This window comes from Agelaius phoeniceus, chromosome 9, assembly GCF_051311805.1.
Source record: "Agelaius phoeniceus isolate bAgePho1 chromosome 9, bAgePho1.hap1, whole genome shotgun sequence".
In the NCBI taxonomy this organism is placed as follows: Eukaryota; Metazoa; Chordata; class Aves; order Passeriformes; family Icteridae; genus Agelaius; species Agelaius phoeniceus.
In genome coordinates this window covers 6,710,056-6,736,856 of record NC_135273.1, presented here as the reverse complement: position 1 = coordinate 6,736,856, position 26,801 = coordinate 6,710,056, and the positions used below count along the sequence as shown (strand labels likewise).

Below are 26,801 nucleotides of genomic sequence, written 5' to 3'. Positions count from 1 at the left end.
TCCCATTCCTTTTCTACAGCTGGTGCCAGTGGCTGCTGGGCCTGAGGGAGCAGCATCTTCCCAGGAGTTGCTGAGCAGATCAGTGCAGTGGCTCCCCTTCTCTTGCTCCACTCCTGCTCCACCAGAAGAGGAAGATTAATTAAAATCCACACAGAAACTCATGTTTGTAATCTCTGTGCCACCTTTCTCCCCACTCCCAAATAAAAACTTAGCAGCTGTTTAGGATTTTTTGAATAATGAGTAACCAAACCTTTTTTTGGTGACAGTCAGGAAGAAATTTTACTCAGAAACTACACAAAAATCCCCCTTCTGTCCTGGAAAAAAGTGGATTTTTCCTATTTTGTATATTTGTATCTGTGTCAATTCAGGTGTGACAAAGACACTTCATTGATTTGCTTCCACTATTTATTCCTCCTCTGCAGCTGTAAACTTCCACAGATGCTTTGTTTCAAATTTCTCACTCCAAATAATCCAGTTATCAGTAGTTTTATATAATGCAAAATGTGCTTCTCCCCTGAAGATCCTTCCTTTTAAGAGATGGCATAAGATGATAAGCTACTGCAATAGAAGTCCTTAAAAAACATTGACACAATGCAAGAAAGTTGATAATTTAGCAAAACTATTTTATTAAAGCTTATTTTCATGATAAAATAATAGCCAACAAAATCATATTAGGCAGGTCTTCTGCAAATGTGTGTAGCTGCCACCTATTCAGATATCATTAAGTCAAGATATTCTTGTTTTCTGTGGTAGTCTTTATTTTCAGCTATTTACAGTCAAGCATGAAGCAAAGATTACATCAGGAATGTAGTATTACAATTTCCCCCTGGAGATCCACTGCTTATTGTAAATAATGCCAAACAGGAATTCATGTTTTCCTTCTTACCACTAAAATACAACTATTTTGCCCTTTTTCCATTCAGTATATTTAAAAATATTGCACTACATTTAATTTACCTCTTACAATCATCATCATTAGCAACACTTACGTGAGGAAAACGATACCCAGCTTTTCTTACCCACTGTGTTACAGGAGTCAATTGAAAACCATGAATGTGTATTTTGAAATCAGTATTTGCATTGTTTTCACAGCTCCTTCATGTGCACCAGGGCTTAAATGAAGCACTTGGATATATTTGAAAACCTCTGTAGTAGTCTGTAAGAGCAAACACTGATGGCATTGAATGCAGATCACCACCAATGGTAAGCTGCTGAGAAAATGGAGTGGGGAAGTTTTAATATGCATCTCAAGCAAGTACAGATTAAATAACTTTTAGACAAGAAGGGAAGCTCATTTTGTGCGATTATTTGCTGAAGCTTAATTTCAGAAGTGTGTCACATGCCTGTTTTAGCCTGGATAGTTTTCCATACATCAACTAAGTAGTATCAACTGCCCAGAACTCACTAAAAAGTGCAAGTAGTTGCATGACTGGCAGTAACCATTTTGCTTAGAAGCACAAGCACACTGTCCCATGATGAAAACCACTGCTTCTTAATTTTGCCCATCACAAACTAAACCAAGAAGCAAATTTAAAGGAGAGGTACATTACACATGACCTCAAAAACTAAAGGAGTTATTTTTACCATCTCAAACTCCACTCCCATAAAGGCTTTTTTTTTTTCTACTACCAGCAATACCAGTGATAATGATACGAGTACCTAGCACAGTACCTAAAATAAAGATGATATTTTATACAAAATTTCTATACATAGAAGATGAAACAATGTCTACAGGAAATAAATAAGAATGATGGCCTTAGCCAGGTGATGCTAAGATCCACAGTTTACACATAGCACAAGACCAGACAGTTCTTTTCAAAAGCAGCTGGCTGAATTTCTTCCTCATCTCTACTGGACTCACAAATTGACTCAAATAAAACATGTTATATACACTATAAGACATTTTGCTGACAAAGGTGATCCTTCTGCTCAGCCTCTATCTTCTGTCTGAGAAGCTGAATGCAACTTACCATGCTATGATTACTCAAAAGTGTTGAGAGAACATTAGTTACTTTGTATTTTGCACCTTAAGCTTTCCAAAATGATAGTCTGCAGCAAAATATTAATTTCTTTATATTACTTACACCATGATACATGCTTTTACACAGAAGGCAATGAAACCTCCAACTCTTGTGAAGAACAACTTTCCTTTATCAGGCTATCAGATAATACAACATCACAAACATATGATTTCATTCTGGAAGGCAACAAGCCTCTTACCTTGAAAATATTCCCAATTAAATTATTATGAGATACCAGTTTATACTTTGATATCTAACAATAGTCCCAAGTTCTAAGGAGGATTTTTTTTAGCATAGCATTACTATATTTCGTGTTAAGTACAAACTACAAAAAGTTCTTGTATTTAACAAAAACATGGAAAACAAATGATATGCAATGGTAACTTCAGTAAGTATTAATAACAGACAAAATGAAAGACTTTTTGTTTGCTTTCATGATATGTTTGGCAAAAAATATACAACTACCTAGAAGACATACAATAAAACTGTGATTAACACAAGCCTGGCCCCTTGGTGACTTCTGAGTCAGTCATTAGCTTAGGCATGCAACAAGCTTATAATGCTTTCATCATACAATGGATACTAAACATCTTGAAAACCCTGCCTGTTTCCCATTGAAAACACTACCTAAAAAAACAAAACAAAAAAAAAATACAGAGAGGGGAAGTGGGGTCAAGTAATGCATTAAGGAAACCACACACATTGATGTGAAATGGTAGGGTTACATAATTAGAAAAAATAAAAATAAGTTATTAAAAATAAATTTCCAATATAAACCCCAAAGTGTAGTTTTAACCAGCTGCTTTAACAAAATGATGGTGCTGTAGCTGGAGAAGAACCACTATTAGCAATTAACTGTGGAGAAGCAGGACACGCACATTGTACCAGTGTTTTAATTTAATTTGTGTGTGTTTGGATTTAAGTGCAAAGTATTCTTTTAGTCCATTCCTTCAAAGACTAAATATGTAAATATCAGTCTGATTGAGGTGGATCAACAGGTTCTTCTTCTGATATGATGTTCAATGTCGGAGCCTCTGTCAGACTGCCATCTTCGCTATCCACTTCTTCTGCTATACTGGGTTCCTCAAAATCTTTAGTCACTTTTTTGGATTGCTTCTCTAAGAGCATGTTCTCCAGGGACTCTAGATCCTCAATGCCTGCCCTGTAGTGGATCATCAGCAGCGTGAGGGCCTGCAGTCTCTCACCCGACTTAGCCAGCGCAGCAGAAATCAGGGCTTTTTTCCTCACGTCGCTCGTCTCTTTCTCCTCTTTAACCAGCGAATTATTGTTTTCCAGCTCTTGGTCTATTTCATTCTGCAGCTTATCCAACATAAACTCCAATTTCTGAAAGCGCTCCTCTGTGGGTAAGCTCCTGTAGAGGTCACGGCCGATCTCCTTCACGGCGATGAAGACGCTGTCGTCGAGGCCGCCCTCCTTGCGCACCAGCTTGATGCCGGCGCCCCCGACGCGCTTGGAGGGGCTGCTGGGCCCGCTGAGCTCGGTGTCGCTGCTCTCGTTGTCCGACGTGTTCGGGGTGTGCTTGGGGGAAGGCTCGGCCACGTCGGGGCCCTGCTCGGCCAGCCGGGCTTTGGGCACCTGCCGGAGGTTCAGCAGCCGCGTGCTCGTGTTGATGATGTGCCTGGTCAAACCTGTGGTTCTGTGAGCGGACTTGGCCTCCGAATCGACCCGAGAGGAGGCGGCTGCAGGAGCCTCCTGGCCCTCGGCTCTGCTGCTGCCCCCAGTTCGATCGAGCCGCCTTTCGGCTCCTACACAAAAGGGCGTCTCAGTTAAACATTTTTCTAGACATTTTTTATGGCAAACGTAAGCACAGAACATGCACTGCGAAGCTGCTTTAGTCCATACTTTCTTTTTGCAGTAATCGCACCAAGTTGGATTCTGAAACTGAGTATCTTGAAAGTTATGCTTGTTCTCTGTGAGAACTTGTCCCGAGAAATGATCCTCTTTCTGATGAGCATGAGCTTCTTCTTCTAAGTGAGACTCTCTCTCTTTCTCCAGAAATGCGCTTGTATCATCAATTTCACCTTCTTTTAAATATTTGAATTGTAAAGTTATGTCACCATAACAAAATTTTTCATTGAAACCTTTATGGGTTGTCAAACTCCGCAACGCTGTTCTGGTGACTGCTGCCTTAGGTGTAGGAGCATGCAGCTGAAATTTTCTAACAAATTCCATTGAGGATGTAGCTAGACAATCTAAAGCAATTTCTTCAAGTTTTATGCTTGCATATCCTAAGCAGATAAAACCACCTGCTTTGAAAGGGTCTCTGCACCACAGTGCAACATTAAGGTACTTGTGGTATTTTTCTACTTCAAATAGACAGGAGGATGTTCTCGTCATTGGCCACCGGCCCTGACGGGCTTTATATGGAATTTCTGGTGACTCCCAGGTTCGATGATCATCACTATCTTTGCTGCTACGTGCATTTTCTGTAAGTCCATCTTTTAAAGTATCTTGCTTTGGTGCTGTTACTACTTTCGATACTGCTGGGTCTTCTATCTGATCACTAATTTTAATTAGCTTCTCTGTAGATTTTTCTCCGTTATTTGCAGGGGGAGGTGGCCTCTCTGGTTTATCAGGACATACACTTCCAGTTTCTAACACAGTTTGGCTATCACTAGTAGACAAAGGAGGCTTAATTTGGGGCCTAGGTGGCACAGGAGGCTTAGTACTAGATCCTTGTGACTGTTTACCTGACGGCTGTGGTGCATCTGGAACCTCAAGAGTTTTAGGTGTTGCCACTTTAGCCCCATCTTTTTGTTGTGTTTTGGATCCTGCCTGGTAATTTCCTAAATGCAGTTTTCGATTCAGGATGGGTGATATAGTTCCAAGAGGTTTAGCAGCAGCAAGAATTACTACCGACCGTTTGGGACTCTGAGATGTTGGCAGATCTTCTTTTTGGTCAGGTGCATCACAAGCTAAGTCTTCAAATTCTGAATCAAAATCTCTGCTATCAGTATCAGCTGTTAAACTATTCTGGTCATCTTCCGCCTGTGCCAAGAAAGCTGTGTCCTCCAATTGTCCAAATCCATCCTGCAGTGCTGAGCCATGCTGATTATACCCAACAGGCCTTTCATAAAAGACTAAAACTCTCTCCCCAGCTTGTCTAATCAGCTTCAATACTTGGACAGTTGATGTGATTTTAACACCTATTAAAAAAAAGGACAAACATTATTAGGTTCTAATTATGATAATACTCTAAGTGACCAAAAATAGTCAACAAACACATTGTTGCTCAGTAACAAAGGAAGTCAATTATGACAGAAGAGCTTAATTGAAATCTAACAGATGGATTCTCTCCATTTTATTCATATAAATATGGAGCTGGAAAAAATAATTACATAAACACTCCAGTTTGCTCCTTGTAATAATACTGTAATCTTACATAGTAATGTTGATTTGATATGGAAACAGTTTTGACCTTGCTCTTACTGTAAGTTTGGACTTTTCAGCAGTAGACATTTAACAAAGGACTCAAAAAAGATGGGTATCTTTAAATACAACTATAATTATAACAGAAGCAGGCTAAAATGAAAATCTTTCCAATATGCTAATGAAATATGGGCATAAAGCTACATTATCAGTGTGGCTGGAGTGAGCTGAACCATCTTCCTGAGCAGACCTTTCAGAGCCATTTGATGTATGCAAGCTAAAATATCTTAATGAGCACACAGTCCAAATACAGTCATGCAGGGGATCCCATAAAAACGATTTTTCCTTTGTTCTAAAGCAATCATCAGCTATCTATTCAAAGGAACTGAAAACCCTTTTAAATTACTGGAATATTGCAATGGGGATTTATTTAGGCAGTACCTAAGCAAAAGAACCCATTGTAGATTTTAAGCTCTGGTCTGTAAAACCTCTGTAAAAGGTTAAACTTCCTGCTAGCCCAGTCACATTAATGTTTTGGCTCGGTTTTTTATTGTTTTGTTTTGTTGTTTGTTTGTTCTATTTTTAATGTTGTTGCCAAATGGTTATTCAAGCTTATTTTGCCTTTTACCTAAGAAGGAGTAAATAAATATGCAACAAAATAAATCAAGCAAACAAAGACCTTAAGTGACCATAAATACATTAATGTTAGCTTTTGAGTGCCAAGCACAACTGTAACTATTAAGAAAGGGAGATTGGCTGAACTGGACAAGACGACCCCCATTGTGAAAGCTGACATATCACTCACTGCCAATTGCCAGCAGTCTGTCTCCTCTCTGCAGATCAGCAGCTGCAGCAGGTGAGTTTGGAGTCACAGTTTCGATGACAACGTGCCCTGCATCCTCCTCCTTGGACTGCACAAGGCGCAGCGTGAGCCCAACGCTTTGCAGATTCCCTTTCACAAGTTCTGCCTGCAGAGAAAGAAGTCAAAAGCATCTCAGTAAAGTTGACTGCAAGGATTAATGGCTACTAACAATAATTTAAATAAAAATTAAATAAAATGGTATCATTTTAGTATTAAAACCAGATTATTATTGAGAAAATGCATTAGGACATCCATTGACTTCACCTAATTGATCAACTGTCTGCCAACTAATTTTACACCTTTGGAGATATTCACAGAAAGTCTCAGTCCTCAATAAAATACTACCATTAAACACGATCTCATTATCCATTTTATTAGGAGCACTGCACCATCAACCTAGGTATCACTTTGAATGTAGCCCATTTGTGTTATAAAGCCTAACACTATGAGTGGCTTTCCAGTAGTCTGTGCACAAGTGTGTTTGGAGTGACAAAACTCTTATGTACTTACTTAAGATTGCCTAAGTATATTTAGAACAAATCTCAATTAACAACAGCCTAAAATGTTTCTTCGAAGAGGCAAACCCTTTTCTCATACTTATCTTGTGAAATAAATAGAATTTAAATTTTAACTCAAATACATTTTTAAAAACAAACAAACAAAAAAAAAGGACAACTGAGGTGCAATCCCTGTAGCTGACTTTCGTATGACAGACCTAGGCAGTTATCAATTATTTACAGACCTCACTGTCTGAGATCTTTGGCAACCTTTTTCCTAATAAAAGCAGCCCTTGATGAATTTAACAATATCATTTTTTCCCCTAAAGCACATTCCTTTTAGACTATTTCAAATGACTGTCTACAATCATTCCATCAACAGGTATTCTATTTGAAAGGAGAACTCATATGTTTCAGCTTCAAGGATAGAAATTTAATTTGTTTTTTTGATTACCAAGAAGACAGAGGCCGATAGTGTAGAAACCTCCACAGGAAATTTTATATTTGGTTTCAATTTACTGAGTTCAGGTAGACAGCCTTCTCCTCCAGCCTTCTGCATTTACTTTGTTATTGTTTCAATTGTGGATGTTTGAACTGTCTGGAGCTGAGCCTCCTCTTTAGAGGATGTGCTACTTACTCAGTCCATGCCTCTCTCCTTGGCTGCATAGCTGTCACTCCTTTCCCATAATTTTAATAGCACTGCATCTTGGTTCTTTTTTAATTGTAGTTCAGTTCTTTACAGAAATAAAAAGGCTTGTGCTGCTCTGCAGTTTGCTATAGAACAGCACTGCACTTGAAGAAGCAGACTTGTATTAACTTTCAAAGCTTTGTCACTATTTTCTGCATTTCCCACAGGCATCTACTCTTTTTTATCAAACTTCTATTCTTAATCCCCAGTAATGTATGTAAGAATAACAAGACCAATATGAGCTTAATTGCAGTTCCAAGACTTAAAGGTTATCCCAGAATGAAACAAGTAAATAGCTGCCTACAGAAACAACCCTGATGGAGTTTTCAGGTTGATTTTTGTTCATTTGTTTGCTTAAATGCCATCCTCATTTCCACCAAAACTACAGTTACATAATTAAATTAAAAGAAAAATTAAACAATAAAATACTAAATGTTAAGAAACAAAGAAGTATTAGAAATGTCTGTGGAAGAAGACAAACTATTTTTTTTTTAAAGAATTGCTCTTCTGCTTTAGCCCTTTATTTATATGCAATATAGCTTTAAGCTAGCAATTCACAAATGTTGCAATGTGCTGTATGGAAACAACATGAACAATTACTGCAATTTCAAACAACACTAATTGAATATTTTAACTGTCAGAAACACAAATGACACGAATTTGCTTTGGCAGCACACAAAGCTGCAACAAAAACAACATCCAAAGATCACAATAATATAAGTGCACATTCTTATCAAACAATGAGGAAACCATTATTTCTGAGCTTTGCTCGGAGTCCAAGTACTCAAATCTCAGTTTTCCTATGATGGTTCCTTTGTAAGTCTCGCTCTAAGTGATTAAGCTCAAAAAAATACTTCCAAATCATTGCGTTTGAATAGAAGAGGAACTATCATAATGAAGATCAGGAAGTAAACTCGCATTTAAGGAATGCTGACAAACATGAAAATTACAAAGGGCTGAAAAACAAATTATAACCACTTTTCCCCCTAATTTCTGTTAGTGCACTGAAGTAGAAAGCTGTTTAGTGAGAGAATTCCAGGAAAGAAATTGATGCTTAGAACAGTGAAAGGAAAAAAAAAAAACCCAACAACAACAAAAACCTCAAGATGGTTTTCCTTTTAACACCCTGTTATTCTGGCCATTTAATTATACTCCTTTAGGAAGTCAATTATTTTGACTGTATATAGTTTCTTCTGAAATCTTACATTAGTTCTGTAGCTCACAGCCCAGAAGTGGAGCTCTTTAGCAAGACAAGATGTTTGAGAGCCAAGGCCCATCCAGGGTGGACATCCTGTTAGCTTTGCCTGTGAGTTTGTTCTCAACATGAGACAACTCTTGTCCACTCTCCAGACTCTGAGCAGAGCAGAAAAACACCCAACTACTGAAGGAAGGTGGCCACCACAACCCTGTCACAGGAGTTACTTCAGGCCAACCTACTCCTTTCCTTTTACAGTTGGTATTTCTCATCCATTCAAAGGATGGCCCAAAATGGTAAGATTTCTCCAGAAAGTTATGAGTCTTGTCTGAAAGAGAATGTCAGAAGGAAGAGCTGGTGTTGCAACATTTGACTTTTTGAAGAAAGGCAGGAATTACCTCTAACCACTGCTGGTACTTGCAATCATGGCAAAGTGCATGATAAGCAGATATGGAGAAAGGGCATAATTAAGATAGTAAAAAGTAATTTAAAAGTTACCAAAAGCTCTTTTTTAAAGCGCTTGTCAGTACAGACTCTGATGCTCTTGAGTTTCCTTTGAATCCAAGAACTCCTTTGAGCAGAACTACACAGTGGATGACTTAACAGTGAAAATATTCTGGAGTGCAAAGACGAGAAACTCCTGAGGTGATCTCCAGCATTTCACCCTTCCCTCCTCCTCCAGGGAGAGACCACATGAAAGAAATGAGGGACAGCTGGGACCCAAGATATGTAGGTATCTCTGAACATTTGGCTCCCATGCAGGGACACAGCCTGCAGATTACAACATGTATGACTCACTGATGGCAAGGAGACTTCCCATATTCCAGCAGTATCTGAGGGAAAGCTGTTTTTGGAAGGAGAGCGCCTTTGAACATAACAAGCAAAGCTCATCTCAACTTTTTATTAACTTTGGCACAGTCACAAACTTTCTCATGAAGCAAAGTGGTTTTATTTATCAACCCAAACCAGATGAATGGTTTCCTTGATTATTCTTTCTGGCACCTGCAGAAACACCATGCTCAGGCTAAGATGAATGCAGGTGAAGACCACTTGAAGCTCTCAAACACCCCCCCCACCCCAACAAGTTCACTCACAAACCCAAACATCTTTGCATACCCAGCACAGCTACTTTCTGTCTCCCCCTCAAATTAAGACTTGATAATAAATGTGAAGGGCCAAAGACCTATTGGAACACTAAGCACAAGGAGGATGTAAATCAGCTACATGACACAGAGGTTGGAAGAAAATTGCTAATAATGAAAGGACATTTATTATCAAGAAACCTTGCTGCAAGGGAGAAAAACTAACAGCTGCACCCAGGAGAAAGGGAAATTTTAACCAATTAGCTATATCATATGAAAGCAAGTTTATTTTAATTTGATCTAATTAATAGCTCTGTTTTACTAGTTCCTGCAAATCTTAGTAGTTATTTAAATAAGGAGTAAGACAAAGCAGATATTAGTACTTCATTGTCAGTGACAAGCATACATTCAATGTATTTTATATTGAAATAATTAGAACTAAACTGTAACACAGAGCTTAGAAAATGTATCTTAAAAAAAAAAAAAAGTAAGCAATCCCCAGACTATTTATTAAATACTTGTTGAGAATAAAATGCAACAAAACAGGAATGACTGTCCTGGAGAGAGGAAAAAAAAAAGGTAATAATTTCCTTAGTGTTTTATTATTAAAAATATCCCCCAAATCCAACAGTAAAACAAGAGAACACAAGATGTCCTTTAACTTTAGAATTAATAGAACATTTTGATGTAGAGCTGTGAACACTTGGCTTTTACAGCACGAAGCCCACAAGCATCAATTCCACAGCACAGTCTCACTGCCACTTTCAGTTCAATACGGGATGTGTGCTCTGGAAACACAATGCAGGGGAAAATCATCTTGTGTCTCACAACCTTTCCTTGCCTCAGCCTTGTTGTTCTGAAAGCCCAGCAGTTGAATGTCAGTGAAAAGAAATTTTTCCAAATCTTTTCAAATATACAGTACTGAACTCCACAGTGATTAATCAGAAGTTTACAGCTTGCTAGTATCATTTAAATGGCCAAATATTTACATGAGTGTCAAAACACGATGCAGTTTTAATCTTCAAATGTTTCATGAAATTATCAGTCTGAAATAATTTACAAATACAATGGGATGATAAATAAACATCCCTTTTACAGGCAACAGGCATTGATGCCATTTCATTTACTATTTATTCCAGAACTATATATGAAGTTAGATTATTATTTGATTCAGAGGTAAGAATGCCACCAGTAATACTGCAGTCTCCTAAGTAGAATCTAAGTTAACATTACATACAGCACTTCTATTCAGAATTTCTAAGACAAGACATAATAAATAATGTCCATTAATAAATACAGAGATCACAACATCTAGGAAAATGTGTATGACGATCTCTGACCAGCAGTGCAACATTGTTCAGCTAAACTTTAAAAATTATTAGGTGTATACAAAAATAGAAAATGACAAAATTAAGCTGTAGCAGGATAACTGGAGCAGAAGACTTTTGCTTTTAAACTTAACTGCTTATTTTCAGGAACTAAAAAAGAAATAGTTGTTTTTGTAAGCTTAATTTTACACTGTAAAATAATGTGTAATAGTCTAAATTTGCTCAACTATTTGTAAGCATTAACATCATAAATCTTTACTAGAATTTAGTAAGCATATCACATTCTTTTGAGTAATTGCTAAAAAAGCTTGATCACCCAAGCACAAATAAGAAATCTTTTTTTACTGACTTTACATCAATTAGAAGAATACTGTTTTTCCAAATTGTTCATATTCCCCATCAGGGGTATGTAACACACTCTATGTAGCAGAAACTGAACCCATGTCAGTGCTGTACTACGGATAAAAATATTTCTTTTTGGCCAAATCATCGGCACTGTTAAAAGTGATATCTTAGGTATTCTTGCAAGGTGTAGTCTAATGCCTTTTGAGGAAAAAAGTGAGAATGTCTGTAAAGTATTACATCCTCCCAGACAACCCCGCATGCCGAGAGGAGAGGAAGGAATATTTCACGTCAAAGCCCCCAAAACATTAAAGTCCAAAAGTGGGAAGCAGTTTCTTCTCTTCAGAAGACTCAGTTCTTCGCATTATTGAAAAAACGTTTTTGGCAAACATCCTTAAAACATTGACTTTAATATTATTGCTTTTTTCAAGCCTATTACTGAATACAGTTATTATGTATGACCTGCACAGCAAAAGGGCTCTGAGGTTATTTACAGCGGAGAGGAGGCACTGAAAGGAAACACGTACCGCCAAACCCATGATTTGCTCCTTAGAAACACTGGACACAAAGGAAATAAAATCATTTTCTTGTGGGAGTTTCTAAATCTATGCTTTAGAACAGGAGTAGGTGTTTTTCCTCTCCTTGTGTCACATCCCTGAAGCCTAAAAAGGGAGCTTGTGGCAGTGTAGTCTTTTCCAGCCCTCCTGTCCACAGGCACGGTAACATCAGACATGTTCCAGTGTAAACCTGGACTAAGGAATCCATGATGACAGAAACACTTTCATTTCCCAGTCACTGAGAAAGCTCCCAATTACAGAAAGAGAAAAGTTTTCTGAGCATTCAAGAGCTACCCCTGTTCTTGGGATGTTTAAATAGCTCAGTATCAATAAAGTATGCCCTAATTATCAGTTCTGCACTGTATTCACTGTTATGTCGTACACGTGCACAGGTGCAACGATGCACACGTGTGGATGTGCCTCCATCTCCAGATTTAACCTGGCTATTTCCTTCAGTGGCTTCAGAAATGTTGAAACACACTGACAGAAGGTTTAAATAAAATAAAAAGCTGTAGTAATACTTACAGAATAACTACACTATACAGTACAACAAACAGTGAAAGGAAGGAAATAATCCCTGCAATCAAATTAAATCTATATAGAAAATTGACTTAAGTTCTTTTCCTCCCCACTAAAAAGAGGCATTAATTACAAATCACTCATTAGAAAAAGACTGATGGTAATGTAATGTAAAAGATAATACACTGGCTACTTAAAACATCAGTATACACTATAGCTAGAAGCAATATGCCCTTCTAGAAACCAAAATATGCTAGAAAACACATTTACAAACTTGGAAATTAATTTAATGATTTGTGAAATTATTTTTTTAAAATAATTAACAAAAGACTGCTTGAATAAAAATATGCTTCAATTTTTTCCATAACTGAATCTAAATACTAAATCTAAAATTGCTACTGTTCCACAATTTGTATCAAGACTTCTATAACAATAACTAAAATACTCTTCCTTGCTATGTGATCCTTCCTCCATGCCTAAGATATACACATCTTTAGTATCATTCAAGTGGAAATTTAAATGTATTTTTCTACCATTCCCAAGTTTACATTGATTCAGTTAATTTTAATAAACAATTTCATTTGTCCCCTCCATTTTTTTAATATTTTGACAAAACATATCAGACAAATATGTTGAATGAATATGCATTTCTTCTAGATATACAGAATGGTAGGTGAAAGGGGGTGAAATAACTAAATTTATCAGTACACTTAAACATTTAAATATATATGTGTGTGTATGTGTGAATAGAACTGCCAAAAAGAAATTAAAAGGAAACTATCTGCTGCTTATAAAAAAATTCCTGTTGAACAGCAATCCCAATTATAGTTTTTGCACAATTTCTTTTACAGTCATAACTGAGCAACTGCTATAAAGATATTCTCATGCCCATTTTGCCTGAAAGAAGTAATTTGATAATACTATTAAAAACATGCAAAACCAAAATAAGTTTGAAAAAGCTACTAAAATGGACTTTTACCACAAGGAGATATCATCAATAAAAATAAAATTTCAGCCATATTTTTGTAATTTCTCTTTCTGCTCTGTGCCTCTTATTTGATAGCTAAACCATCCCTTACTTGTTCCCAACATTCACTGGAGTGTCTGTAGTGGGTTTCTGGACCAAGTGGAGCAAATTTTAGACATATTCAAATTTTAGACAGTTTTAATTAATTGGTTTTTTTGCTTAACCTGGTGTTCTGCTTTCCTCCACTGCAGCTCTGACTGTGTGCTGAAACCCCATGGGTCAGGAGGGTTTTTCTGTATTCCCAGCTGTCCTGAGCAGACTTCCCCTTGCTTAATCCACTAAAAAAGTTAACTTTTCACACTGCTCACCTTTCTCTCCAAAACCTCTGAACAACACACTCTGTCCTGAAAACAATTTTCATCAGAGAAACAAAGGAATCAGCCAACACTCAAAATCATCTCGCAATTAATTATTCACAAACAATTTTTCTAGTACAAATATCAGAAAATATCTAGTGCAATATCAGAAAATAAGTTCTTCAGCTTCTTTCCTTTGATTCAACACTGCCCATTTTGTAATTTCTGCATTTTTGACATATATTTGCATTCCATACCCTATCAGCTGGAGCAGCTCTATAGGACTGGTTACACCTTGGTGTCTCCTTGAGTGTTACTGAATGAACTGGCACCAACTGTTTTGTGGAATATTAGGAAAAGCAAGTTTTTGATGACTATAAAACAGTGAAAAAAGGAAATGGGATGTTCTACATTTTGCTGTTAATATTTGTTAATCTTTTGAACTGCGGTCTGTGCACAGGCAGATACAACGATCTCAGACGAACACTGCATTTTTCCTGTTTGGTTTGTTTTACTTTTAGGAAGAAGTGTACTTATGGACAAAGGTCCATATTTTCTTACTAGCCATCCTAAATAGCAAGCCAGTGGGACTCATTTTCTGTTCTACACGATAACTTGGAAAAGCCAAAAAATATAAGTTTAAAAATATGCCGATAATTTCATTCTGAAACGAGTTACATATTGGGCCAAGATCATATTTAAAATAGCAATTCATTAACACCACAATATGGCAAATGTTATGCACATGTCTAACTTCACCATCATAAACTACTTGTCTGAAAAGAAATGTGACAATTCATGGTAGGAAAATGAAACATCTGCATGTCTGCCTGATGAGCACTGCAAACTTTAGACATCAGCAAAATCCAGAACAGGCGTAGTTACTGAACAGAACGAGGAGCTGTGTCTTATTTTCCCAAATACTTGCGACACTTTGCAGGTACTCCTTGGCTAAGCTGCTCCTAAAAAATTGCTCCTTCCAATTGCACGGTGAAGCAGGTTACACGACATGTAAAAAGCAAACTGTTTAGCAATTATCATGAATTGCTGGGGCATTCTTACAGCAATTACAGGACTGGAATGGAGGAGATAAAGACAAGGCAGCAGAAAACCTGCATTTAACTTTGAAGTGTCAAAAGCAGGTAAAATAAAGGCCTTCAGTTTTAGGTGGGGCTCTTCTTTGCAGAGCAATTTAGCACAAACACCAACATAGCTCGTCTTTAAGTGCTCTTACTCACTGACATCCTTTTAGTCTTTATTAAATTCAACTTTGATGATTTCCTTTGGCTCTGAAGAAATGACAAAGATCAATTTTTTTCTCTAATGTTATATAGCCATATAAGCCTTTGACAGGAAAAAGGCTTCCTCCAATATTGGCTAAGCATTACTTGGTCATCACGTAAATATTTTGTGCAAAACTCAGGTAGTCTAATAATAAATACTGAAATAATGTTACTAAGTTCATTAATAATACCATGTGTGACATCAAACCAAGAAAAACTTTACCAATCACTTCATTGCAAATTACAGATAAAGGAGATTGATGAGAACCTGTGAGATGGAAGCAAAGAAACGGAAAACATTCAAGTGTATGCATTAAAAGTAAACCCTCTAAAGCATAATTATTTATATGTATCTTGGAAGTATTAATTGGATGGTGATATGTCAGCTACTATTAATCTTCCTGTAAAAAACTCAAAATATTGGACTATCAGGTGAAGTTCTTTATAATGGAACTAACAGACACAGTGAAGAGTTTTCTCCACACAGAGAAACTGCTTGGCAACTTTCATTATCAGACCCAGTAGCATTAAATACCTGAATACTGACATGGAAATTGCCATCAAAACTAAAAATATGAAATGTTATTATCCACTGTGATTACAATAATATGCATTACAGATGCTACTCTCCATGGAAATAAAATATACAATATAATTTATATGCACTAAAAAGTAGTAACTCTGATTTCAAGAATGGGCTTAAAAGTCACATTTTAAAAGCTTAAAAGTTACTTTTCTGACAGAAAAGCTGCACTCTCACAAACAAAGCATTAAGATTGCAGGTAATACAAATTACACTCTTATCAATAACACAGCCAAAGGAACAGGGACCTCACATGCACCTAGAAGCTCCATAATCATACAACTTGAAATATCATAGAACTTAAAAGAATAGTTTGTTTTTTCAGCACTGCAGAAACACTATTTTCTTGGCAACTGGTACATTTCTCATCAACATTAATGGCTAGATGGCTATTAAAGCAAAGCACAAGCCTGAATAATATCCTGTGTGACCCACATTCCCACTGAACGAGCTAAGCCCAAAGGAACCAAAGCAGATGTAGTAAAATGATTCGTGATCTTAACAGCTCTTCAGAGATTACATAGAGGACCCATCTGTATCAAAATGTAGTTCCTGCTGCATACAAGCCCTAGCCCCACCCTTTGCCCAGAAAATCCAGACCAACGCTTTTCTGAAATTCTATGTTATTGAAGAAATGAGGATTTATATTTAACTTATTCCGAATAATTGCTGCAAGAAGGCCAAGGTTTTGTATATAATAATTTTTTTCTGTACCTAGAAAGGCAGCCAAACCACACTGAGTTGTTTTCAATTAAATTCTGGACAAAACACTGCAGTATAAACACACAAATATACAACCAGTAAAGGTTTCCACGACCATACATCTATTTCTGGTTATTTTGTTGAACACATCACATCAAATCAATTTATTTATGGCTATAGGGCACAAGTCACTGGCAGGCAGTGAAACAGCAGCTCAATGTCACATCTAATTAGTAGCACCAAGACAACAGCACACCTAGAAACCAGATTTTCATTCTGTTACCAACGACCACCACTTATAAAAATTGCCACAACTATTAAACTGAAAATATCTTTACATCAACTCAAATCCTGACAATTCACTTTGCAAAAAAATCAATACCCAGCTCTATCTCCTCTGCACTTGAAAAATAATTCAGATTATTTTTTAATACACATAAAGATCAGTTCTCAATAGATGCAAAGAATGCTTTAGAAACAGAATGTTAGCTGTAAATTGGAATGCACGTACCAGCCAGCTTTGGAGCCGAGCTTCTAAAAATGCTTCACGAGAATCCAAACATTTGAACTTTTCACAGAAGGGATCTTTGTCTGCAGTGCTCTCTCCACACAACCAACGTGACCATAAGGGCCTAATAAAAAGTAGGATTTCCTTTCCCTATAGTCAGCTAGCTGAATGACAAGAAAACAATTAATGTAACTACGTCTTCTCCAGAAACCAATTTTAGACCTCTCTTAATACTAAAGCGTGTAAAAGAGCTAAAAAGGAATATTCTTCCAGAAACAGCTTTTTAAGAGTAAACCCAAAAAAAGTTCCAAGAGAAGCAGAACATTACCCAGAGCGGAAGTAAAAGTTCATTCCTTTTGACCTTTTTTTTTTCAGTATCTTCTGGCTCAGGGAAGTAATAGATACCATTTCCTCATCTCCCTTTTGTAAGGTAAGTGAAAGAAGGAATAGGAAATTATGTCAAGCTTAAAAACTTCTTTTACTTCAGCACTCACTATAACTTCATACACTCTGGTTTTATGCTCTATTATTTTTAAATTAGCAACATATTTTATTGATAGTTGGTGAAATATATATGAAAAATACCCACAGGATTTCATAAAGCAACATCTTTCTACTTCCTTTTTCCCCCTTCTCTCTTCTGTTACCAGAAACCCAGCTTGCTTGGGACTGTGACCAATTACTTCTTCCACAGAATTCAGAACTGACTCATTAAATTGAAAATTGAACAAAGGATTAGTCAATACCATACAAGGCTTGAGAAATAAATCTAACTTTAAAAAAAAGTCATATTGAAGAAGATAGGAATAATTCAGCTTACTTAACTTCAATGACCCTTATAATAAAAGAAAAAGAAAATTGCATTCAAGAAGTTGATGAAAACTTGTGAAGTTATTGGAATACTTGGTTCAGACCATGGTACTATATTTTTGTGATCATCACAGTAAGGGCATTGGTGAAACAGCCCAAAAAAGGCATCGTTCATAAATGGCACATTCAACACCAAGTATTCAAAAGTCTGAAGTTTCTCTTTTCAAGTGGTACTTGTAAAAATATTTCATTTAAAACCTACAGGCTTAAGACATTAGGACTCCATAGAAAAAAAACAATGTGCAATGTGATGAATGATAAAATACTTCACAGTAAAAAGAAGAGGAGGAAATCCTACAAAATTCCCTATAGCAAAGTTTCAGGATACAAAATCACAAATTTAATCATCAGCTTGCTCCCAACCTTATACAGCCACTTTCCTCCCACTAGAGTTCAATATTTTTTATAACCTCTACAACATACTAAAAAAACCCACCAGAAAAATTTTATTCAATCAGGTTTTAGGGGAGGAAAAAGGGGGTAAAAAGATTGTGTAATATTGAGATGGGAAAGGAAAGGAGATTGGACATGGGAAAAAAAAAACCAGATCTGAACAGGGAATTAAGTTGCAGTTTGTAAATCCATGGCTGCACTATGACAGCAATACACTTCTACTTTTCCCATTCCCATGACCTCTGATTAATAAAACTTAATTCACATTAACTACAAGAAACCAATGGATTAAACTTAAAATTGATAATTTTCAATTATTTGTGTACAGAGTTACATTTCAGTAGAGACATCTATGCATATATTACAATATATTAAGAAGGGAATTGCCTTTTTCTCATGAAAAACGGGAAAAAAAAAGACAACTTGGGAGCTAAGAAACCAAAACTATCAATGCTTTATTTTTTTACTTAGGAGTTCTATCAAAAGAAAATCATAATGATTTTAATACACAACATGTGTATTCATCATGCACAGCTTGCCCTCCTTCATGAATTCCTGAAGTCCACAAAACCAGCCTGTGACTTCCATACTTTCATACCATTTGATCAAGAACTTTGCAAAGTAATTCAGCCTCAGGTAAATCTATCCTGTTAAATCAGACAAACATCAAAATGAACTGTAATTTAGATGCTTTCAGCAGAAACATCATTGATTTTTGCCATTTTTCATACAAGGACACATTTCTAAGTTGAAAAAGTATTTTGCATAGAAAGCAGACCAAGGTTAAAAATGGTATGCAAGGATGATAATATGAATATAATAACATCAACTAGTGAGCTGTTAATAATTATTGAAATCATTGAATTAATAATTATTGAAAGAGCTATGGTTTTATTGCACAGAGAGTGAAGTGCTTGCACCATGGAGAATTTCTGCTTTTTGTGCAGGCCCTCCTCCATGGCAGAGCTGTGGTCACAGGGGCAAACCCAGCCCAGATGGGGACAAGTGGCAATGGTGGCAGCATCACCCCTGCCCAAAGGTGGCTGGAGAGGGACAGGTGGTGCCACAGCAGCACCCTGGGTGCCCATGGCAGCAGGACCCTCCTGGCAGCCAGGCTGCCCTGCTGGGGAGGGGTTCCTGAGAACCAACCACCCACAGAAACACTGAGCTTTCCACCTGGGCTTGCTGCAGCTCTCTGCAAAGCACTCACCCAGTTTCATAACCCAACATCTTTTTATTTCCCTTTCCCTCTCCTCTCCTCCACCACCACAAACTCAGCTTGTATGGGACTGTGGCCAATCACCTTCCCCAAAGAATTCACAACTCACTCATTTAATTGAAAATTGAACAAAGAATTTGTCAACACCATACAATGCATGAGAAATAAATACAATTTTAAAAAACTCATACAAGTAGCAAAGCTCTGAGGACACAGGGCCAACAACACTAACAAGGACTAGAGCCAAGCTAGGCCACCTTCTTGGTTTAAGTCTCTGCCTGGGTAAACAACTTTTTTCCAACAGAAGTTCAAACTCTATTTTACAAGTAACTGTGCTTTCTTAAAAAAACCAAAACATTCTACAGGTAAACAGACACTCAGAAATATCAAAAAAGGAGACAGCTAAATTAATACAAAGATGAGACTTTCCAATGAGTAATGAGACACTTTGAAATGGATAACAAAGTTATGCCTGCAGATCTCAGTGACACTCACTCAGTTGACTTACCAACCTTAAAGCAGCATGGCTAAAATATGATTTTTTGAAACTCTTAAATAAAAAAAATATTGCACTACTAACAATAACCAATTTAAAAAAAATCTATACACTAGATAAGACCCCTAGCCAACATTCACATTACAAAGTATTCAAGACAAATGGGAGCAATACTCAAAAAATGGAACTAAAGATATGCTGGGGAAGAGGTGTAGTGATAGAAACTCAAAAAAAGCTTGTCTGCATCTACAGTGTGCACATTTTGCATATCAGCCACACTCTCTCTCTTACAGAAGGCTTTGCTTTAAAGTATTTCTGACCAACTGATAGTTACTGGCTGCCTGCTCATTCAGCACTCTCAACTGCTATTTCTTCCTCAATAAATGCTATGTAGAAAAGCATGATACCTAGAGATTCATAAAAAGATAACTGTACACTTCAAGTTCATGACTTATTTGCGAAATTTTAACTTTTCAGTAACAACAAATTAACCACTGCTCTCCTATTCTGGGTTTATGCTGCTGCCTCAAGAGAAATTCCACTTTAAATTTTTTTCAATCTGTTCTATTGACAGTAGAAATTTATACTCCTGCAGTTTGCATTTGTCCATACAGAACATTTGAAACTTACCTAGTAATCTGTAGAACTGCTAGACACCAATCATCAGGAAAGCACATTGCAAGAAAAAAAATAATCTAGCTTTCATACAGAAGAAGAATCGCTTTCAGAAGCTGGTTGGTAAAGTTACTTCCCAGTAAAACGCAAAAATAAAAAATAAGAAAGAGTGCCAGGGTTCAATGTCAAAGATTTATTTCTGATATGAACAGAAGAGAAGAAAAAGGAATTTGCTTGCACCTCTCCCATTCAACCTTTACTGAAAGGAAGTAAGTACTGAAAGGACTGCTTTACTGAAAAGAAGTCCCAGGACAAAAATCTGTCAAGACCCACAGAGCATCTTTCCCTACATTGTTCTTCCTGCAGCCACAGCATCACTCCTTGAGTCTTTTCCATTGCAGATTTAAAATATCTACCTCAGCATTTGAAGAGTTATACACCAGGTTGAGGATTTGGCAAAATCAAAAAAAGAAACCTTTGCTCTACTAAATTATTTTTGAATGTGCAGAAAAGTGTGTACAGTGTCCAGGACACATTTCCAGTGTCTTTGTAAGTTACTACTTCCATCTGTTAAAACAAATTCAGAAACAAAACTAATCTCTGTAGAAGTAACTTTTCTCTTCTTAGTGAGAATCAGGTTCTTAATTTTCTGGTAAATCTGTTTTATTTTCATTACAATTACTAGATATGAGGGAATATTGCTTTAATGACCTCTCATAAAATCTGTTCCTCCTAGCAGCTATTTTTAAAGCTCGGGAATTAATTACAACTCTTGGTTACCTCAATCATATGCAACCAAGACTTTTGGTTCCTCATCCACTTCTACACATCAGCTGGCAAGAATCTGAATGCCTCTGCTCACAACAGCAGCCAAGAGTTTGCTCTGAGTTATTACAAACATTTTTAGAATACTCCCTATTTCAGATTCTCTTCCAATAGCGAAAGCTTCAACAACTCCAGTGGAAAATAAAAATGTTTATCAAGATTGGCAAGAAATTTGTTCAAAAAAATGAATTCTTTTCTCAAATATTGTTTTGCAAGGAGTAAAAATCCATTGTGGATGTTCCCATGTTTTGGCTAAACACCCACTGTAGCCAAAATGAAGACATTTAATATTACTTTCTCTCTCCAGCAGGCCTGTACCTCAGATGTAATCTTGGTGCAATTTAATTAAGAGTTTTTAGGCTAAAACTGCCTCCAGCCTGGATTGTCTGCTATGCAAAGAAAGTTTATTCCATCTGAAGTCATCCCTACAGATCTATTATTAGGCTAGTCTGAAAACTAAATTAGTATTTTTGTGAATTATTTTTATTTAACTAGTTGAAATGAGATAGCTCTGCTGCCCTCCCCTCCCTGTGTAACAGCATAGTCTGTCATGTACTATTTACCAAAAGTGAAAATACAAAATTTGAAGAAAAAAGACTTTTTTATCAATGAGCAGGAAGAGGGTCTGAGCCAGCTTGGCACTGACCTTGCTGGAGCTGGGACTAGATTACTTCCAGAGGTCTTTTCCATTCTAAATTACTGACTCCACTCAAATAGATACCTTGTCCAGATATCATTTTTAATCTTCTTTTGGACTATATATAATTACAAAGAAATGCTTGGAATCAAGCCAATTTTTCTGCTGAATGTTTCTGATCATACAACCACATATTTCCTGGGACTTTCTCAAACCTATAAAAAACATACATTAATCAGGAACTTTAAAGATTCCACACTAGCTAAATATTGCAAATTTCTTTCATTTATTTATATGTACGTGTCCATAGAGAGAACTTGATCTACAGTCTATACACAAGTCTTGAATCCAGAAATAGACTAATTGTCATATTGGTGTGTTTCATAGTCCCCAAGAACAGACTGTACAGCCCAAAGAGAATTGGACTCCACATTTCACAGAAACACCATGTGACTGAACAGCAGTTTGTGACTTAAGCAAGTTTCTTGCTGTACACTTAACTAGCCCCATGAAATCCTACTGTAAATGTGCATCTGATTTATACCAGTGGAAATCACTACTTTGAAAGGGGGGGATTTACAGTGGAAATGAGCCATATGTTTGTTTGCATTAGAAGTTCTGGACACTGTAATCCTATGCTCCCTTCACATGTAGCTTACATTGTTATGGAAAGTGATTGTTTTTAGTTTACAAGCTGCTGTACAGACTATTTCTGATATATTCCCACAGATGTGTGATTTAACTACTGTGGAACCTAGAAACTGATTTCTGCAATTGCTCTCTAAACATCAACTTTGTTATTTCTTGACTCTGCTGGTGAACTTCAGGTGAGTCAATTCCAGTTTCTCAAGGGTTACTTATTGTATTTACAAGTATCTACTTTTTTTTTAAATGCATGGTCAACTTGTTATCCATCAGACTTCCATATATATTCAACTGAAGTAGAGCAACTAATGTTTTTCATTATACATTTATATAAGTGCATGTACTTATATGCACAACTTATACTTAAAAAGTGCATATGCATATTTATAATATACATGCTTTTAGATGGCTTTTATAATTAAAAAAAGCCAACAAACAAAACACACAAAAAATATTTCTGCATATCTGCCTCAGGTTTCTAAGGAATTAGGCTTCTTTTCTTTCCTTCAGCCAAGGAAAATCTAAAGCTTTGATTAATATCAAATGGATTTGAGGGTGCACAGACATGATATTTGTTCCAAACTAAGCATCTAAAAACTGAAAGGGATGACAGAAGTATAGATCTGAATATACTGACTTTTGGTTAAAGTATCTGTGAAGACACTCATAGTTCCTAAATTCGATTTATTTCACCCAAACTCTGACAGAGACAGCCTTTTACCAGATTGCATTAAGGGAAATGCTCAATTTTCTAATGATTATTTACTCCTGATCACTCCTGATCTGCAGGTGGCCTTTGCAGAGCATCACTCTGCTCCCTCTAACCTTAATACACCAGGTGACCTTTTAGTCATTTCATTTGTATGACAGGAATTGGCAATTCCAGGTTTGATCCCCAAGGCTTTTCCAGGACAATTGCTGCACTGCCCACTCACATTATTCTCTTATTGCTCTCTGTCATCATTACAGAGCTCTGGGAGAACATGCACTGCACTCCGCTAGGGAAATTTTTGCTTATAAATTTTTTTTAAATTATGGAAACCATTTTTAGGATGCTTGGTCACCAATAAGAATCACTTATTTTGCACTTCTAATTATCTTAATATTCACTTTCGCCTACAAAGTGAGATTCCACTTGTGCTATTCTACAGACAGAACAGCCACAGTAACTGGTAATGCAGTAACCATTAAACATTATAACAATAATATAAATACCCCACTGTTCTCATTCACTCTGAGTGGCCTCCAAGTGTTGAGCTTCACCACACCTAGGAGAGACTTGTAAGACTGAGACAAGCACCTAATTTCTGGTTCAGCTTGTGATTGAAGAGGGAGAAAAAAAGAAAAAAGATAAACAGTTGATTTAATGTTCAGTTAAATAATTAAATTCTAGGAAGGCAAGATGTGACAGATGTAACAACACTGCATTACCTTGAGTTCAAGAATCTGAACTACTTAAAGCATTTGACTTCATAAAAACAGTTACAATACATTAGACTGTACTCAGAATAAGGAATTCCTCCCACAAAATTAAAGGCTTTCTTCGCAGTCACTCAGTACATTTTATGCCTGTATTTTGACACTTGAACCATAAAATTTAAAATGGCTAGACATCAGCTATTTGTGGTGTATGAAAATTCATTTCTATCCCATTGAAGGGCATCAGATACCTACATTAAATAATGGTAGGTTTATTAGTTAAATAATTAATATAAGTAATTAGAGTTATTAATTAAGGACTTTTTAAAAAATCTCCATTCCAAATTTCTTCCTGGTATGCAACCTGATGATGCTTTTGTTTAAGCTGATATAATTGTTAATTCAGCCAGTGTAAACAAAAAAATAAGAACCAGAACCAAGCAGATGAGATTTCTTGTATGGTCTTCCCAGCAGTTATTAATGCACTCCAAGTCAATAAACAGATGAGATATTTATACTCAGAAGCAAGGACAATATCAGATTCCTGAAGGGCAGAAGTTAAACATCAGCTGTTCTGTGACAACTACAAGCACTTGCCCATCCTTTCACAATCTGCAGAAACTCCAATGTAATTTTCTCTTCCTTAACTGCAAGATGAACTTCCAGATGATGAGCTGCTTGTGGCAGTAATGCTCAGACAGGTTCTTACTGAGCAACCTGCAGTCAGAAAAGAACAACTCTGCAAAACTCTGTCATGTCAAACCTGCACACATCTCACACAGATGTTGGGTGGGAGATAACTGGTTTTAGGAGAGTTTGTGAGCACCAAGTGCTAATACCTTCTATTTCTCAACAAGATTTTTACTCACTGCCACAGGCCCCTTTTCCACAACTTTTTACCCACTCCCAGGCTTTCTCTCTGGAAAAAGTTTCTGTTCAATAATTATATTCAAGCACAGACTCCCTTTCTTCATTATTTTGGGAGACATAACTGTTCACTAATAGAAGGAAAATAGGTGTCAACCTGCCCAACTTGATGAGGTCTTGGTTTGCTAGGGAAACATTGCAACATCACTAAAATCCATACACATGAGTAAATTAACTCCAATCCAGTTACTACCTCCTTAGTATGAGCAGATCCCAGCCTCCTAATCAGAAAACCCCTACATTAGGAAAAGGCTAACTATTATAACATTATCAGAGAAAAAACATTTTTAAAAGTAAACTAAAGGGCTGAAGAGGAAAACAAACTACAAACCAATGAGAACAGAACCAACTTATTTTTCCAAAGCTGGCTGTAGGTGTCTGTGTTTAAATAAGTCCCTCCCACTTCAGTCATGTGAGGCAGCCTCCGAGCTGCCAGCTCATCTTTGCAATAGGATGTAACAAAATAATTGAAAAAGCCATTCCAGAAATACTGAATTACCCAGGAACCACTTTGTGTACTCAATAAAACACTGTTATCTCTCTTACAATAAGCCATACTGTTTATACAAACAAAGTTAGCTTCCATGCATCAGCCATCTATTTATTTAGCAAGATCAACTATCACTGTAAATCAATTTCTTTGCAAATGAGAAAGACAGCTGCTGTAAAACCTACTTAAAACTCTTTACTGCATTCAGTATTTGGACCTGTTACCGAACAGACAACAGGAATAAAGGGGAAAAAAAATAGTCACCAGCACCACATCTGGTGACACTCTGAAAGAGTCATCACTTTTACAAGCATTTCTAAGGAAAAGGTATCATTTACTGTAAATAGTTACATATCTTTAAATATGAACCAGTACATTCAAGTACCACAAGAAAAGCTTACAACTGACAGTCAGACTGGGTACTACCAGGATGATACATAAAATAGTCAACTGAAAGGTAACTCATAGAGTCTGTACTACAGGGTGGCTAATCCATGAGTAAAAGCACAGCAAAAATGGGTTTCTTTTCAGATTAGCTCTGTGAAAAAGAGAAAAGAACTAACCCTTAGTAAGCCTGAAGTTTCATGTAGCTTTTGTCCTACAACAGTCATACAGAAAGTCTCACTAAGGACAATTCACCCAACATAACCAACTAAAAGGCTTTTATGACTCTGATGAATGAGGAGGTCACTGCCACATTTTCAGGGATCAACACCTTGCAAAATATCAGCTTGGAAAACCTCAGCTGTACAGACAGCATCACCAATGGCATCTGCAATACAACTTGGCTACAAAATCTAATGGAGATTTCAACTGGAATTAGGTGGCTTCAAATCAAACTTATTTCACTATACAAGACAAGTGGCTGGCTGCAGAACTCCTAAATCCAAGGACCATGGATCAGCCTTACTGGCAACTCTCAGAGTAAGAGCTGGGGATGGGGAAGTGCAAGAACACAGAGAGCACAAAGCACTGCTCAGCACAGCTTCTTCTCAACTCAAGTTATTTTATCCATTAATCTTTTCATCTGCTATTTTAAATTTGAGACTCAGAGAGTCAGATTTGTTGCAAGCAGTCAATATCTACAGCACTCCAGGGAAAATCACAATGTCAAACCTGGACATAGGGAGAAAAAGGAGCAGGGAAGGGAAGCCCCAGCCTTGGATGCACATGCTGCATTTAGGACTGTCTGCTGCCAAATGCCAGAGTGGAACAAGCTCCACTTTGTGCCTGCCCCAGCAAGGGTGCTCATGGCCAGGATGCAGCACAGGCCACCTTCTGATGAGCAGGCAAGAAGTTCAGGTCAGGCTGTGACTGAAATAATGGCATTGGGTTCTAAAGAACCATCTGAATGTATACTGAAATAAACCCCTCTGGCAGTGGGG

General features: G+C 36.9%; 1 protein-coding gene across 1 annotated transcript in view; it reads right to left on the bottom strand.

Annotated features, from left to right (window-relative positions):
• Positions 1 to 602: 602 nt before the first annotated feature.
• The window catches only part of PDZD8 (PDZ domain containing 8), a 52,397-nt gene continuing 26,198 nt past the window's right edge, over positions 603 to 26,801 (bottom strand). The window contains exons 4-5 of the mRNA XM_054636987.2: positions 6,217 to 6,379; positions 603 to 5,188 (exon numbers count right to left, since the gene is read on the bottom strand). Coding sequence (XP_054492962.2) covers positions 2,994 to 5,188; positions 6,217 to 6,379 — 2,358 coding nt within the window. The 3' untranslated portion in view covers positions 603 to 2,993. The remainder of the gene's footprint in view (positions 5,189 to 6,216; positions 6,380 to 26,801) is intronic.